Source organism: Gymnoscopelus microlampas, assembly GCF_963454915.1.
Source record: "Gymnoscopelus microlampas genome assembly, chromosome: 10".
Taxonomy (NCBI): domain Eukaryota; kingdom Metazoa; phylum Chordata; class Actinopteri; order Myctophiformes; family Myctophidae; genus Gymnoscopelus; species Gymnoscopelus microlampas.
The window spans coordinates 26,321,078-26,337,968 of NC_139947.1; the positions used below are offsets into that span (position 1 = coordinate 26,321,078).

A 16,891-nucleotide genomic window follows, 5' to 3' on the forward strand; every position below is an offset into this window, starting at 1 on the left:
CTCAAACGTTTTAGTGTCAGGACCCCAAAAATGATATGTATTTTGCTGCGGACCGCCCGTCTGAAAATATTTTGTGCCAGGGACCCCCAGAAGATTTATGTAAAAAGATCCAAACATTTTCAATATTAAAGGATCTACACCATGAATTTAAAAAATATATATATATTTAATATCATATTGTTTATTATTTTCAAAAGCTTTGAGCCTAAATCAAGCCTCAGATATACTCATCCCAACTAAATTCTCTCTGGCTTATAAAGCACTTTCACCTGCAATACCACATTGTCCTGATTTGAAAGCCTGAGTGTCGCGCTATGAGCTTGTAGATCTGCTATTTTTTTTTTTTTATCTTGAAAATTTGTACAAATCTTTGAATAATACTTGTATGTATTAAAAATAATAATAATCAAAATACATTTAAAAAAACAACTGGCCTCAGGTCTAAATGGTTTAATGGGTTCATACGATCCTCCCTCCCCACCTCCTCATGTGTGCTGTCTGGATCTCTCTGCTGTCCAGGTGTCTCAGCAGGTAGAGATCGTAGGAAAACCTCAGCCAGTCACTCCAAGCCACCCTGCAACCCCTGGCACTGAGCACGAGTACCAGCAATACCGTAAGTGTGTGTGTGTGGGGGGGGGCGGGAGGGGGGCTGCACTAAAAAAATTGACACAGCAATATACATGGATTAAAGTTCTCAGTCGCCACGACTGGTTTCAGTCATTTGGATTCCATAGAAGCCAGCATGAATTCCATAGAAGCCTTGTTAGCAGGGCGGAATTTTGATACCATAGTGCACTTGGTGATACAAGCACGAAATTTGGCACAGATGACCTTCATATGACCCTAATTGATAATCAACCTCTGGCCACGCGGAATTCCTAAGATTTCAAGATGGCCACCACCAGTTTTCAAAATGGCTGCAACTGGGCCAATGTGTTGGACTATATCGCTTTGCTGGGTCTTATTTTAATATAAGAGAATATTTTCTGGAGGTATTCCTACCAAGTAAGATAAAAAATAACATTAGGTTCCAATATGGTGGCATATTTTCCAATATGGCTGCCGATAAATTGCAGAAATGTGCATCTGCTTATGGTTTATCCACATGAGCTTGTAGTACATGTATTTGTATTAATTATCATACACAGAATCCATTTATGGAACATTTGAAAGTGATTTATTAGCTTGGTAAAGCTTAGTGCTTACTTTTTGTTTTGTTATTAAGTCATTATAAACATATTCTCATTTACAATGGTGGCTGGGCAAGTGACAGGCCAGTGTACTAGCAACTGCAACCACAGAGGGGTGTGCAGATAAGTCCAAACTTAAAGCATTTGCAGTGTCCAGAACATGCTTTTTTACATCCACATCGTGTCAGCTTCTGGCATAATTTGGCAAACAGGACTGCACAAGAGTCACTGGCCCCATATATGTCCTGCTTGGAATGCACATCACTTGCATTCACTTCCTTGTAGGAACTACTTCTATGAAGTTCTATCGTACATGAGTACTATGAACTCCTCAATGACTTGCATATGTTTATCATTTATTGCAACAGGTGTTGAACCTAATTTGGAGAAGTTGTCTGCCATGCTGACCTTTTTCCCTTTCCATGGAAGGACGAAACTGTGTGGCATCCCCTGAATGCATGAAAGAAGCAAAGACCTGATGACTTTGATTCAATAGCTAATGCAATTTCATGAACGGGATCCATCTGAGATCCTTCCCTCCTTCCAAAGGCAATCCACAGCTAATTCAAGCCAAGTCTTTGAACAAGTGAAACTGTTATGTCAACAATGTCAGTATCTGAGGCAGAGCTCAGAGGATAGCATCTGACACATCATGATTCGCAGCTCAGATACTGACGTTGTTGTCATAGCAGTTGCACTTGTGCAAATTAAATAAGTCTGAGACTTATTGTCAGTATCAGCTGAGAACGCAGGGGTCTTATAGACCCCCTGGTATTGCTGAGGTGGAGCGCCACACTCACCGTACCTACTCATACACTGATCCTGATCAAACCCATGACCATGTGATCCGAAGGTGAAAGCTCTACCGACTGAGCAACCCAGACACAAAGACTTGGCTTTAAAAAGCTGTCGAAGGACCTCAGATGGATCCCCCTTCATGAAAATGCATCAGCTATTGGATCAAAGTCATCAGGTCTTTGCTTCTTTCATGCGTTCAGCAGATGCCATACAGTTTTGTCCTTCCACGGAAAGAGAAAAAGGTCAGCACCTGTTTGAGAAAAGATCCCTATATATATCTAGGTTTTTGTATTTAGTTGCCCTAGGTCATTAAAAAGCTACCAAATCACTTTAAAATGAGCTATAAATTGATTCTGTGTATGGTAATTAATACAAATACATGTGCTTCAAGCTCATGTGAATGTACATTTATGCAATTTATCGGCAGCCATATTGGAAAATATGCCACCATATTGGAACCTAATATATATTTTTTTATCTTACTTCAGAACCTTCAGAACATATTCTCCTATATTAAAATAAGAGGGAAATCAAAGATTTACAAAGTGATATAGTCCAAAGTGTTGGCCCAGTTGCAGCCATTTTGAAAACTGGTGGTGGCCATCTTGAAATCTTAGGATTTTTGCGTGGCCAGAGGTTGATTATCAATTAGGGTCATATGAAGGTCATCTGTGCCAAATTTCGCGCTTGTATCACCAAGTGCACTATCGTGTATTGAAAACGGCAAAATTCCGCCCTGCTATGTAGATAGGCTATGTTTTCGTAGGTAGGCTATTTTTTTTAAATACTAGAGATGACAGAAAAGGCCATACAAAAAGGGGGAAAAGAGAGAGAATATTGTATTTGCATTTATTAATAAGAACTTTGGAAGCACAAACAATATGTCATTTTAATTCTAAGATCCTGAAGTGTAAGTGTTTTAATTTGTGCAATACGTAAAGCTTTGACTTTCCTGTTATAGTGAATAGTGAAGAAGAGCTCTTGTAGTAAATTCAGTAGGATGAGGTCATTATTCACAATCAACCTTTTTCGCGATATGTATCGTATCGTGGCGTCTGTATCGTGATACAAATTGTACGGTGAGGTTGTAAGCAATACCCTGTGTGTGTGTGTGATATGACTGGATTACTGTACTGTATGTTTCTGCCTATAACCCTGAGGTGAATCACCTGTCTGTCTGTCTGTCTGTAGCTGTGCCAGACGTGTCCACATACCATTATGACGAAAGCTCTGGCTACTATTACGACCCACTGACCGGACTTTACTACGACCCAAACTCGCAGGTAATCCCGTAGAACTGTTGCGAATGATCTTCTAAATCTCTAAAATGTTAAGTAAACATGCTTTAGAAATGACTGTTTTCACCACGTCTCTTATCTTCTCGGGCGTCTCATTCCTCTGTGATTAGTACTACTACAACGCCCACACACAGCAGTACATGTACTGGGACGGCGAGAAACAAACGTACGTTCCTGCAGCTTCCCAATCGAACGCCGAGGCCGCCGCCAACTCCGGTGAAAACCCCGTCCCTTCAGAGTCTCCGTCCGGAGGCGGCGCCGGTGGCAAGGAGAAGAAGGAAAAACCCAAGAGCAAGACTGCCCAACAGGTACGCCACCAGTTGTCATGTTACAAAGGAGATGCACATGAATGATGCATTCAAGTCCAGTGTGAGCCTCCAGCAGTCGGTGCGTCTTTCACTCAAGATTACAAATTATTTGCAATCACATCCCATTATCGCTGCTGTCAGGGTGGAAACCTCCAAAACTGTAACTTTTCAAGATAAAAAAAAAAAATGGCAAGCGCTTTGAGCTTGTAGATCAGTTATTTTTTCTACTTTTGTGTCACACTGTAGTATGACGATGTAGGCCATTCATTTACGAAAAATAATATGTAGAATAAGAGGTTTATGCCCGACAGCGACTTTATGCATGTGTAGGGGTGGAAAATATAATCGATTCAGCAATTAATCGCGATTTAGACATGGACGATTATGGAATCGATTATAAAAGAAAAGTATATATATATATATTTATTTTTTTTCCAATTTTTTTTTCATCATTTTTTTAATCGACAGATCGCCAAAGATATGGAGCGCTGGGCGAAGAGTCTGAACAGGCAGAAGGAGAACGTGCGCTCCGTCTTGGCCTCCCCAGCAATGGGCTCCACGTCGCTGCCCTCCGGCTACAGCAGGGCAGCGGGCCGCCTTGACGACCGCCGGGAATCGGCGAGCGCTGACGCAGGCTACGCCGTCCTGGAGAAAAAGGTTTGTGATACTATATACTAGGGCCGGGACTTTATCGCGTTAATTTCGATCAATTAATTACAAAAAAATTATCGCGTTAAAAAAATTAACGCATTTTAATCGCGCCTATTTTTTCACCGCAGAACGTTTCTCACTGGACGAGTTTCACACGGACCTATTATCCAGCGCACCAGGTTGGTGCTCTGGTATTATCGGTCCGCCTGAGAAGCTGTCTGAGAAGTGAGAACGACGTGGTTCTCACAACAACAGAGCAGCCACTGAATGAAGACGTGCCGCATAGCCTGCTTGATAATGTTGGCTGGGCAAATCAGAATCTGTAATGGATGCCGCCCCCCACGCGCGCGTTTGTCCCGTTTGGGGGGGGGGGGGGGGGGGGGGCGGTGCGCTGGGGGGAAGGGGGGGGGGGGGCACGATGCGGTGCGGGTCACATGCGCGCGATTTTTTAAAATAATTAATTAAACGACTATAAAACAACTAACAACAACACACTCTACCAGCCTCCAATGGTGGAAAATAGCAGATCTACCTCACAATGCCTTGTACTTGTAGATCTGCTATTTTCACATGGTTACTGTATGTTTTATAATATTAATCGAAATCTACAAAGTAACTTGTAACTAAAGTTGTAAAATAAGTTTAAAAGTAAAATATTTGCCTCTGAGATATAGTGGAGTTACTGGAGTAGAAGTAAAAGTATTAAAAATTTGGAAATAGGCGTATTCGAGAGTCAAGTGCAAATACCTCAAAATTGTACTTAAGTACAGTTCTTGAGTACATTTACTTAAAGACGTTTACCAAAATCCATTTGAAAACATTTTTTTTCATTGATCTCAGGTCAAATATTGATGTGCGATTAAAATGTGATTAATTTAGATTAATTAATTACAAAGCCTCTAATTAATTAGATTAATTTTTTTAATCGAGTCCCAGCCCTACTATATACTTGTGAGGATATCAGCAGTTTAGGACGTTGGTTTTGTCATTTTTAACCCACTACCACTAAAGCTAAAAATAGAACAATCTACAAGCTCACAACGCCTCGTGCTGCGATGCGTTGTGAGCTTGTAGATCGGCTTTTTAACCGGCATGCAACTAAAGTGTTAATCAGGCATACTGTCACTCCATTCCTAATTGCAAGCCTAGCTCCCCAAATCTTTATTAACCCAGTAAGACCTGAAGCCGAATCTACAAAATGTCTTCTAAATCCCAACAGTATTCTTTTTTTTTTCGTAATAACTTTTTATTTGCTTTTTCATTTTTACACAGGAAATTGAAACATGAATGTAAGCAAGTAAACAAACTGATCCCAACAGTATTCTGAAAAACGTATGTTTCTATATCAGTGGTGCTCAAACCTTTTCATGTCAAGGACCCCAAAAATGATATGTATTTGGCTGCGGACCCCCATCTCAAAATATTTTGTTCCAGGGACCCCCCCCAGAAGCAAAGATTTGAGTTAAAAATGTTCGCTTTAAAATAATATATATATATTCAAAGATTTGCACATTTTCATGATTTTTCAAATATCTACAAGCTCGTAGCGCGGCACCGCGCTATGAGCTTGTATATCTGCTATTTTTGAATGGCAAAAGTGTAAAATAATGCTTTTTAGCACAAAACAAAAAGTCACAGATGCGTTCGAGGTCGTAATGGGTTAACCATAAAACATGCAATTGCCCTCACAATGTCCATTTCTCAAATTCTACTATATACTTGTTGGGACATTTGGCTCTCATAAGTATAGTTATACTGTTGAGGAATTTTCCATACCAACCCTCTATATAAGTAGTAAGCTCTGTCTGAACTTTCATGAACCAAAGTTTGATTTGTGTACGTGAAGTGTGAACATCTATTTGCGAGACAGTCTGCCATTGTTCATGGGTTCTGTGTGACTTTGTCATGATGCACTCAGACCACCTGATGCCACCTGATGCGTTGCTACTGTGTAGATTTCAGACCAGGAGCAAGGCTGACAGTCACAGGGCTATCGCTTGGTCATGACCGTGTTCATGATGTCAGACCATGTTCATGTGATATCATTGTTATTGTTCCTTCTGGCTCTGGAGAAGCTGACGCGCATAAGAAGATGCTAGCACTCTTTGTTCACTTTCCTATCATAAGGCATCAATATGTTTATTATATATAAATAATGTCATAATGTGTCCTATAGTAACATCAAGTTCTGAGAATGGACTGTTTGTGTTTCTCGTGTTTAGCACAAGTGTTTCTCGCGGGTCTACGTGTTAAGCACAAGGTGTTTCTCGCGGGCCTACGTATTTAGCACAAGGTGTTTCTCGCGGGTCTACATATTTAGCATAAGGTGTTTCTCACGGGCCTACGTGTTTAGCACAAGGTGTTTCTCGCAGGCCTACGTGTTTAGCACGAGGTGTTTCTCGCAGGTCTACGTGTTTAGCACGAGGTGTTTCTCGCGGGTCTACGTGTTTAGCACAAGGACACCTTGGTAAGCTCTACTCCACTGGGTACTGCCTCCGTCCCCCTAGATAAGATTCCTTTGGGAGGGGCTGAGAGGCGCCTGTGAGAACTCTGGGGCACCGCTCCTCTGACCGCCGCTATAGTCAGACGTGCATCTCGTTTGTTTGATCACCAAACGATTTAATAAATGGAACGAACGACAGCTTGTTTCATCTCTTTTATTCCTCATCGCGTTGTTCAGAAAGCAGCCAATTCAATACACACACACACACACACACACACACACACACACACACACACACACACACACACACACACACACACACACACACACACACACACACACACACACACACACACACACACACACACACACACACACACACACACACACACACACACACAGAGAGAGAGAGTCAGCCATAACTTACTGTATGTTTGCCCACATGAACAGTCCTGAATAAACGCTGTGTGGTGTTTTTGTCCTGCAGGGGGCACTGTCTGAACGGCCCCAGCTCCTCCTGGACCAGATCAGACACACTGCAGACAGAGAGGTATGGGGGCACAATGGAAACTAAGACTTTTTTTTGTGATTTTATCCATTTGGGTTTTTTTTTATGTGCTGCTGTGCTTTTAAAAATGTCAATTAAATCATCATTATCCAAGGTACTGCCCCAGTCTCTACTGTACAGACGGTTTTAGCCGAACACTAATGTGGCCAGGAGACGGGACAGAATCCTTGAATATAACTAGCTGGCTGTTGTTCAATTAATATTAATATTGTATAATTAGCATAGCCGTTTTGTATGGATTAAAATGATCAGTTGCCATGACCCGAAATCAGTCATTTGGACGTCATAATTGTACATTTTAAGCTAATTGTTTAGTAAACAGAGCGCTAGTGCATGTGTGTGTGTGTGTGTGTGGGGGGGGGGGCTCCTTTCACACTGTTTCACAAATCGCAGATGAACTTTTCAGTCGTGATACTTTTTTGCTTTAAACCCTGAGTTTTGCTTCATTTCGCAGCGCTCTCCGCCTCAGCAGCAAGGCCTGGTCCCGGCTTACAGCGGAGAGACGGACAGCGACGAGGAGGGAGGAGACCGCGACGAGAAGGAGGGCAGAATGACCGACTGGGTCAAACTGGCCTGCTTGTTGTGCAGGAGGCAGTTCCCCAGCAAAGAGGCCCTCATCAGGCATCAGCAGCTGTCTGAGCTACATAAGGTGGTTATAACACCCAGAGATGATGGTGACATACACACCAATCTACCTTGAGAGTTATTTAATTCAGTGGTTCTCAATCTTTTTCAGGCCGCGACCCCCCCCCCCCCCCCCCCCAATATATATCTTGGTTCCACAGATATATATTGTGAAAATAGCAGATCTATACAAGCTTGTAGATCGGCTATTTATTTATCGTTCTTAAATTATTTGATCATTTGGCATATGTTTGACCAATTTTGATATTATGGTTTGTTCATTACTTTGGATGCAGTAATGGTCTTTCTTTCTTTCTTTTTTTTGTATTAAAAAGGTCTTAAAAGTGCTTAAATTGTCACTTCACTGTCATCTGGGGACCCCCCCAAAATCTGCCCACAGGTTGAGAACCACTGATCTAATATATGGCTTGGGGCCAGCCGGCTGTGGCTGGCTAGATAATATTTAATACGTTTCATTACATTATCGTTTTACTTTTCCACCATCACAAACTTGAAAGTTTCATCAAAAAAAAAAGGCATACAGCCCCCTTTTTGCTTCTTAATTTTTTTTCACCTCTGTATTTCTCTACCCTCAGCAAAACCTGGAGCAGAGACGAGGTCAGCCAGATCCCACGCCTGCAGAGGTTGGTCACTCTGGGGAAATAATGCACACGTCAGGGGCGTCACGGCCATTCACTGTGCGTACGACGCGACACCCTCACTCTCACTGATCCGTGATTTCATACCCCCCACTTTTTGAAAAAATAAAAACTTTTTTTTTTATTATAAATCGGTAAAATCAGGCAAAAATAAGAATTAAATAACCTAACCCTAACACCGAAATAAAGTAACCAAAACACGAAAAAGAAACTAACAAAATCCGCCCAAAAAACGCAAAATTTTGAAAATACTACGTTTGTTTACATTTGAGATTTGACAGTTACAAATGTTTTTCACGATTTTTCAAAAATAGCAGATCTACAAGCTCATAGCGCGGCACTCGGTGCCGCGCTATGAACTTGTATATCTGCTATTTTTGAATAGCCAAAGTGTAAAATAAGGGGTATAGTAATAGTCCACCGAAAGTCCATCCCCCCCACCTTCTGAGAGCCCGTGACGTCCCTGGCACACGTTGAAATGAAATGGGAGTGTGTCATGTTTTGTCGTTGGTTACTACTTGTGTGACTGACTTGTTTCTTGTCTGTTTTCCAGCGTCAGAGAATTGCAGACAGATCCGAGCCTCCTGACCCCAAGAAGAGAAGGTTCAGCCCCATGTAAGCATTAGAAATGTATAAATGTCACACGCGGTCACGTGCGTTTCTGATAAAAGGCTTGTCTGCTTTGTCGTTACAGACTTGTAATTCTAACCAAGTAGGCCAAAGGGCTGCTTTGCAACATAACTGGAATGCATTGTCAGTCTCCCGTGCCGTTGTTTGAACAGGCGCGGCAGCCAGATTGATGTGCTAAAAGCCAGTTGTGGTGGATTTGCAACGTCGCAGCCAGTTGTTGATTTCGTCGACTAAAACTATGACGAAAAATGTTCGTCGACTACCTTTTCTTTCACTGACGAAAACTCAATATAAATTAAATAAAAACTAAGCTATGATGATTAAGACTAAATATATTGACAATTTCGTCAACAAATAAAAACTAGACTAAAATGTTAGTGAGGGACGAGTGGAGAAGAGATCCAGTAGAACTAAAAGACAAGTCATTTTATGGTTGGTTGTGCAAGGGTGTGCGTGCTGAAAATAGCAGATCTACAAGCTCACAACGCATCGCAGCGCGATGCGTTGTGAGCTTGTAGATCGGCTATTTTCAGCACGCAACCAAGTGTTACGACGCCATCAAGGCACCGCCAAAATACATTTTAGTCGACTAAATCAACTGTAGATTTAGTCGACTATGATCTTATGATATTCAGTCAACTAAAACTAGACAGATACTAAAACATTTCAGATGACTAAAATATGACTAAAACTAAATGGAATTTTATTCAAAAGACTATGACTAAAACTAAATCAAAATTTGCTGTCAAAATCAACACTACGTCGTACACACACGTTTGTGCACACGCCTCGTTTCGATCACTTTCTTTCTCTTTCTGTCTACAGCGATGGAATGACTGGCACTAGTCTCGGTGCCAGGATGCTGCAAGGAGGCATGAAGAAAGGGTTTTTACTGCGCAACATGCAAGTGGACTGAGCCCTTTATCTTCAGACCTCAACTTCCTGATCCAGATAGGACCGGTGCAAAAGCCCTGCATACAACAACACTCCGTCATTTACCATTACCTTAGACATAGACAGTATAGATAGAAAAATAAAAAACATGGACTTGAGCTTGACATGGCATTTACGTACCTCGACCATTTTAAATTAGAGTCCGATGAACTGAACTTTGTAGCAGTGGGGATAGTGCACAGAACGCACCTTTACTTTTCTCTCTCTGAATGATAACATTCAGATTAAGCTTTCAGATAAGATAAGCTTTCACTTTTCTTCAGAGCTTGTGCATCATGAGCAAGCTTTACCATGGGAGACTGCTGTTGGAATATGGAATCAAAGAATGATTAAAAACACCAATGGCATCAGAAAAAAAAAAGAATATTTTAATGTTAATGTGTCTATGCAGCATAGATTGTTTGATTTAAAGATAATGCCTTGTCATTCAGTGAATGACTGATCTGGACTGTGCAAATTTTAGAATGAGCACTTTTGTACCCCCTAAACTCCTCAATAGTGGGAGAGAAGAGAATACGGCCTCCTATGGACAGGACACGGTCACACTAACACTAGTGTGTGTATGAATTGTACCTCTGTATGTAATATTATAGTGTTTTGGATGTGTATGTACACTTAAATGCATATTATTTGTCTCTTGAAAACTTATTTTTTATTTCTGAATTTATTGAATCATTATTTGTAATTCATCTATGAAGAAAAATACAAACTCAGAATGATGTGTCCACTGTCTACTGGTCTGTTTATTATGCCTTGTAATGATTAGCTAATATTGCTACATCACTATATGCAATATCCTACGGTGGACTTGCAAGAGTAGCGGTCAAAAAGGGGAATAAGAATAATACCTACGAATTTTACTCATCCCTGTAGGTTTTTTTGTTTGTTCTTTGACCGTTTCCAAGAACCTCAAAGACAGCAGAAGTTGCACCACCTTATTTCTGCACTGCAGTATGCAAAGGTAGCTGCTGGTAAGGTAGAAGTGACCCTTTATTTATCGCCATGGAAACCACAACAAACGTTGCACAGCCGGTCCTTGTTGTAGAACTAGCAAGCTAAGCTATGGTGTTAACTGAGACAATTAATCAACCCTATGACACACTGACCATACCAATACGGTAACCTACTTGGGTAAGTTAGAATCTTAACTGTTTAACAAAGGTTTTGCCAATACTAAATTAGATAACGTTGACAGATTGGCATAGGCTAATAGGTCGTGGTTAATGTTGCTACAGTCAAATCCAACCTTTTTTTGACAGCTTTTTTAATGTATAAAATCCATAGAACAAAACATTAAACAACAGGAACTACTGTTAAGCCGACCACCTCGATTCATGAGCGCCTTTTTGGTGAACCTCTAGTAAAAAAGTGAAACAATTATGTCTGACTCTGAGATGGACGAAGATGTCGTCCCTTTAGAGGCTGACGGACAGGAAGGAGTCCAAGAAGGACACGGAGAAGAGGTCAATGAGGACAAGGTATAATGTTTCTGAATGTTGGATGATTATGTTTTTAACATAAGTGGAGAGGCAAAAATAACCATAAAACCGCCTGGCGCCCGGCCCCAGTAGATGCGATGTGTAACAGTTTGGGGGTTTTGATGAGCCACTGATGATGTCCTGCTATTCCTCTTCTGCTCCACAGCCACAGGAATGTCCTTTGACCAAAGAAACCATCGCTCAAGGACTGTCATTGCTGTGTCGTACAGGAAACGGACTAGCACATGCCTTTGTCAAACTGACCCTTAAAGACAAGTAAGAGAATATGTCTCGGCACAAAACAAATCTTTTGTTTTGGCCCATGGCCTACATGGCCTCTAACTTTCAGCCGTAATTGTGCATACCCCATTTGTCATCTTGTCTGTGCTCTGCAGGGGGCTGACAGACGTGGCTGCGATCAGCAACTTCGTTCACCTGCGTTTCCTGGATGCATCCAACAACCACTTGACTGACCTTTCCCCTTTGGCATCACTGAACCAACTGCTTTGGCTGAAGGCAAGCAGCTCTCTCTCTGCTAATTTAAGACAGTGCATGTACATCTCAAGATCTGGCCATATCACCAGTGGTGGAAAGTAACTAAGTACATGTACTCAAGTAAAATTTTGAGGTACTTTTACTTTACTGGAGTATTTCCAATTTGCTATACTTTTACTTTTACTCCACTACATCTCAGAGACAAATATTGTGCTTTTACTCCACTACATCTTTATGAAAACTTCAGTTACTAGTTACTTTGTAGGTTTTGATTATTATTACAAAACATACATTAACTACTTCAGCCCTATTTAAACTTTGGCTATTTGAAAATAGCCGATCTACAAGCTCACAATGCGTCGCGATGCGACGCATTGTGAGCTTGTAGATCTGCTATTTTCAAAAGAGTTTTGTACTTTTATACGTTTGAAATCTTGTGAAACGGGACATTCTGCACAATGCATACTTTTACTTTTGGTACTTCAAGTACATTTTTATACCAATACTTTTGTACTTTTACTCAAGTCGTTTTTGAATTCTGGATATTTATTTGTAACAGAGTATTTCTACATTGCAGTATTGATACTTTTACTTAAGTAAAAAAAATGGAGCACTTTAGAGTACTACACCACTGAATATCACTCATTCACCATCAGAATTGTACACACTGAATTCAACTCTTGTCTCTCGACCTGCAGCTTGATAACAACTCGCTGACCGGTTTCAAAGGGCAGCCCTTGGATCGTCTGCCTTACCTGCAGTGGCTGAGCGTGGCAGTGAACAAGTTGAAAGACCTGGCGGGGCTTGGTGGGCCGGCGCTGGAGAGCCTCAATCTCATCGGTGGGATTGGAATTTGTTTGCTCTTTTGTAGTGTTGATTTTGACAGCAAATTTTGATTTAGTTTTAGTCATAGTCTTTTGAATAAAATTCCATTAAGTTTTAGTCATATTTTAGTCATCTGAAATGTTTTACTGTTAGTCTAGTTTCAGTCGACAAAATATCATAAGATTATAGTCGACTAAATCTACAGTTGATTTAGCCGACTATAATTTATTTTGGCGTTGCCTTGATGGTGTCGTAATGGCTGATTTTACACTCGGTTGCATGCTGAAAATAGCTGATCTACAACACGTCGCAGCGCGACGTGTTGTGAGCTTGTAGATCAGCTATTTTCAGCATGCACACCCTAGCGCAACCAAACATAAAATGACTTGTCTTTTAGTTCTACTGGATCTCTTCTCCACTAGTCTCTCTCTAATATTTTAGTCTAGTTTTTATTTGTTGACGAAATTGTCAATATATTTAGTCTTAGTTTTAGTCGTCATAGCATTTTCTATTTCGTTTTCAGCAGTGAAAAAAGGTAGTCGACGAACATTTTTCGTCATAGTTTTAGTCGACGAAATCAACACTGCTCTTTTGCATGTGTCGCTTAACCACAATATTACAACAGCTGTAAATGGTAACGTGATGTTGTGTGATCTCTTCCATATAGGCAACAACATCCAGAAAGTGAGTGGTCTGAACTATGGCCGTTTAACCAATCTGGTGACTCTGGAGCTGAGAGGAAACCGCCTGGAAACCACCGACGGCATCTACCTTCCCAACCTGCGGCGGCTGTATCTGGTAATACCATACCCATGGACAGGTTATGGACCGGGCCAATGGGGCCGTTGCCCAGGGGCCCTTGGCCTTGACTGCCATGTGGCCCTGGGCCGTGAGGCCAATCAGCTATTTACTAAAATGTATATAGGTTAGCGAACACTCAAATATGTGGGCCTTTCAGCCTATACAGTTTAAGACTTACTTGACTTAAGCCCTTTGCTCCTCCAGGGTGCATAGGCCGTTGACAAATGTCCTCCATTTCACTCGTTTTTAGCGGTTCTTTCGAGATCTCCCCAGTTGAGCCCACTCTCTGATATTTCTGCCTTCTCCAACTGTTCCTGGGGCGACCTCGTTTCCTTTTCCCTTGGGACTTCCATTTCAGGGCTTGTCGGGTGATGTTTGTAGCAGGTTTTCTGAGGGTGTGGCCAATCCAACTCCACTTTCTCTTTCGGATTTGTAATTCGATGGGATCCTGACTTGTTCTTTTCCACAGGTCCATATTGCTTACTTTCTCTTTCCACCAAAGTAAGCAATATACAGTACTGTCTCTATACAGTACAAGGACCCTCCCATATGACTATCTGACTAACAGGACTAACAATTGACTAATAGATCTTACAAGTATTAGGAATATTTTATTGGATTTCTTCTTTTTTGGGGGGCAAATAAATAATAAGTAAATAGTGTTAGTTATAGACTGTTAATCTTGTGAGATAAAATGTCTACATGTGTTTTCTTGAGCCACACATGCCTTACAACTCGGAATCAGAATCATCTTTATTGTCACATCACAGGTTTACAGGTGTGAAAGTGTAAAGTGTGTGTTTTTTTTGTAAAAAAGCAGGATAGAAATGGGTTATGATCAAAAATGATATACATAATATGCAGATAGCATATGTAACAGCAGGTATGCAGGTGCTGTTCACAACATTGGCATCATATGCAGGTGTGTACATGTTATTTTAGAAACAAACTCGAGTAGTGCCGACTCAACTATCCTTTCTGGGTAAAGTGTGGCATGCGGTTTAATCAGCCCAGGCTGCTCTGTGAGTCTTAATCCATCCCTGACAATGCCCCAGATAAATGGCGGTCCTCAGCTGTAACACGTCTACCTGCTTTCTGTTCAGGCACAGAATGCCATTAAGCGTCTGGAGGGTTTGGAGAGGTTGGAGCGCCTCACCACACTTCACCTCCGAGACAACCAACTGGAGTCTTTGGATGGCATCAGCCCCAACATGAGGTCTCTACAGTACCTCAATGTCAGGTAACAATGTTTTACCCATACATGAAGTCTCTACTATACAGTAACTCAATGTCAGGTACAGTGTTTTACCGTTACATGAAGTGGGCCTATATACAATACAGTGTTTTACTCTTTTCTGAAGTATCTAAAGAACCTCAACATCAGGTACAGCCAGTGTTTTACTCTGACATGAAGTATACAGTACATCAATGTCATGTACAGTGTTTGAACTCAACATTGAAGGTAGGGTAAGTGTTTTTGTTAAAATAAATATGAAATAGTTCTATATTCTGACTCATTGGATATGTAACCAATTGTATCCAATCAGAGAGAACTCACACAGGATACTAATACTTTCCTGTACAAGTGCAATTGGAAGTGATAACACAGATAAATGAGCAGACACATTTGGAATGGTAACACTATACAATTTAAGCTGATAAATGGGTACTCTCTCCTGATTGGCTGAAAATGTGCAACCCACCTGAAAATGTATTTTCTGTTTATTAAAGAGCTGGAGAGATGGGGAGACCTCTGTTACTGAACAAACACTTTATAGCAATGATGACCATTAGAATATAGTGCTTCATTACCTTTTAACAAAAAAAAACACTGTTTTGTCACCAAATAAAATATCACTTACCCTACCTTTAAGTATTCACATTACCTCAACTTACGGTAAAGTATTTTAAGTAAGTATATAGCACTTCTATGAACTTAGTCTATGAACTGAATACCAAGGACCTCAATGGAAACAAGACCGCAAGGACTTTTTTGGACGGACCTTTTAGACAAAGTATTATAAATGTAATTGTGATGTTTACATTTTTTTGCCTAATAAAATATTCAATCAATCAATTCTCATAGAGATATCTCACAAAGTGCTTTTAACTCGTCATGATAGGTCAAACCATGATTCCAGTGCACAAATAAATAAATAAATAAATGTTAGGACTTGACGGCAAGAAACGAATCAGAGAACAAGAATGATATTGTCACACAGAACTTTCAAACACTTCTCAGCATATGTGCACTTTGTTCATAGTATCTCTCTCTTTCTCTCTCTCTCTCTCCCTCACTTAGAGGTAATGGAATTGTTAATCCAAATACCCTGCAGAACCTGGTGCCCCTGTCAAGTGCTCTGCGGACTCTGGTTCTGTCCGAGAACCCTCTGGCAGAGACAGAGGACTACCGCCTGTCTGTGCTCGATTGCCTCCCGCGTCTGAAGCAGCTCGACAAGGATCCCGTCTCCTCGGAGGAGAAGGAGGAAGCGGAGGAGAGAATTAAGGTAAAGTTAGACACTGGAGGTATGCTTTGTCTCTTGGCCAGATGGAAGCAGCTGCTCTAATGGTGTGTTTTGTCACTTTTTTTAGGCACTTCAGGAAGAGGAAATGCGCGCATCAGAAGACTTACAATAATGCCTGGATGGAAGATGTGTTGCGTAACTGTGTAGGAAGATGTCAGTACACCTAACTTCCTTCCAGTATATGGGTCTGGCGTGGATGGGTTGGGTTGGAGCCAGGGTGTGAGAAAGAGCGTGGAGGTTGTAAGATAGCAGACTACCTAATATTACGCAAGATTTTGTGTGTTAAGGGTTTTGTGGTTGAGATTAGATTAAAGGTATTACTGTAAATCAAGCTACTGTGATCCAAAAATAACACCTTTGAGTTATACAGTCATACATTGAAATTAAGAGTGCATTTTTTAAAACAGGAAGTTAATCGCTTTGTTATTGCAAGAATGCATGTGTACATTTAAAGGTTCCAACGGTCAGTGTTTCATTTTTTTTTCTTTTGTTTTTTATCTTTTATGTCTGTTTTCTGTCTTTTGATATTTTCATGAAAAAATGTTTCAATAGTTAAGAAAATGAGAAAATAGATTTGAACATCAGTTAATTACTGGCTAAACTCTGTGGTGGAAAGTAAGTAAAATACCTCAAAAAGTAAAATT

The 16,891-nt window shown here is 40.8% G+C and overlaps 2 protein-coding genes across 4 annotated transcripts in view; both read left to right on the top strand.

Annotated features, from left to right (window-relative positions):
- rbm10 (RNA binding motif protein 10) overlaps positions 1-10,848 on the top strand; it is a 31,085-nt gene extending 20,237 nt beyond the window's left edge. For all 3 annotated transcript variants that reach the window (XM_084069894.1, XM_084069896.1, XM_084069895.1), the window contains exons 15-23: positions 520-613; positions 3,180-3,271; positions 3,397-3,594; positions 4,063-4,251; positions 7,176-7,238; positions 7,711-7,905; positions 8,477-8,524; positions 9,093-9,154; positions 9,995-10,848. In XM_084069894.1, the coding sequence (XP_083926020.1) occupies positions 520-613; positions 3,180-3,271; positions 3,397-3,594; positions 4,063-4,251; positions 7,176-7,238; positions 7,711-7,905; positions 8,477-8,524; positions 9,093-9,154; positions 9,995-10,085 (1,032 nt within the window). In that variant the 3' untranslated portion in view covers positions 10,086-10,848. The remainder of the gene's footprint in view (positions 1-519; positions 614-3,179; positions 3,272-3,396; positions 3,595-4,062; positions 4,252-7,175; positions 7,239-7,710; positions 7,906-8,476; positions 8,525-9,092; positions 9,155-9,994) is intronic.
- A 654-nt stretch (positions 10,849-11,502) lies between these two features.
- On the top strand, positions 11,503-16,423 carry lrrc23 (leucine rich repeat containing 23; the record flags this gene model as incomplete). Its single annotated transcript, XM_084070042.1, has 8 exons — positions 11,503-11,601; positions 11,768-11,877; positions 11,997-12,117; positions 12,795-12,936; positions 13,589-13,719; positions 14,826-14,962; positions 16,025-16,229; positions 16,315-16,423. 8 exons carry the CDS (start codon positions 11,503-11,505, stop codon positions 16,357-16,359), a joined length of 990 nt encoding a protein of 329 aa, XP_083926168.1. The 3' UTR covers positions 16,360-16,423.
- Positions 16,424-16,891: the final 468 nt, after the last annotated feature.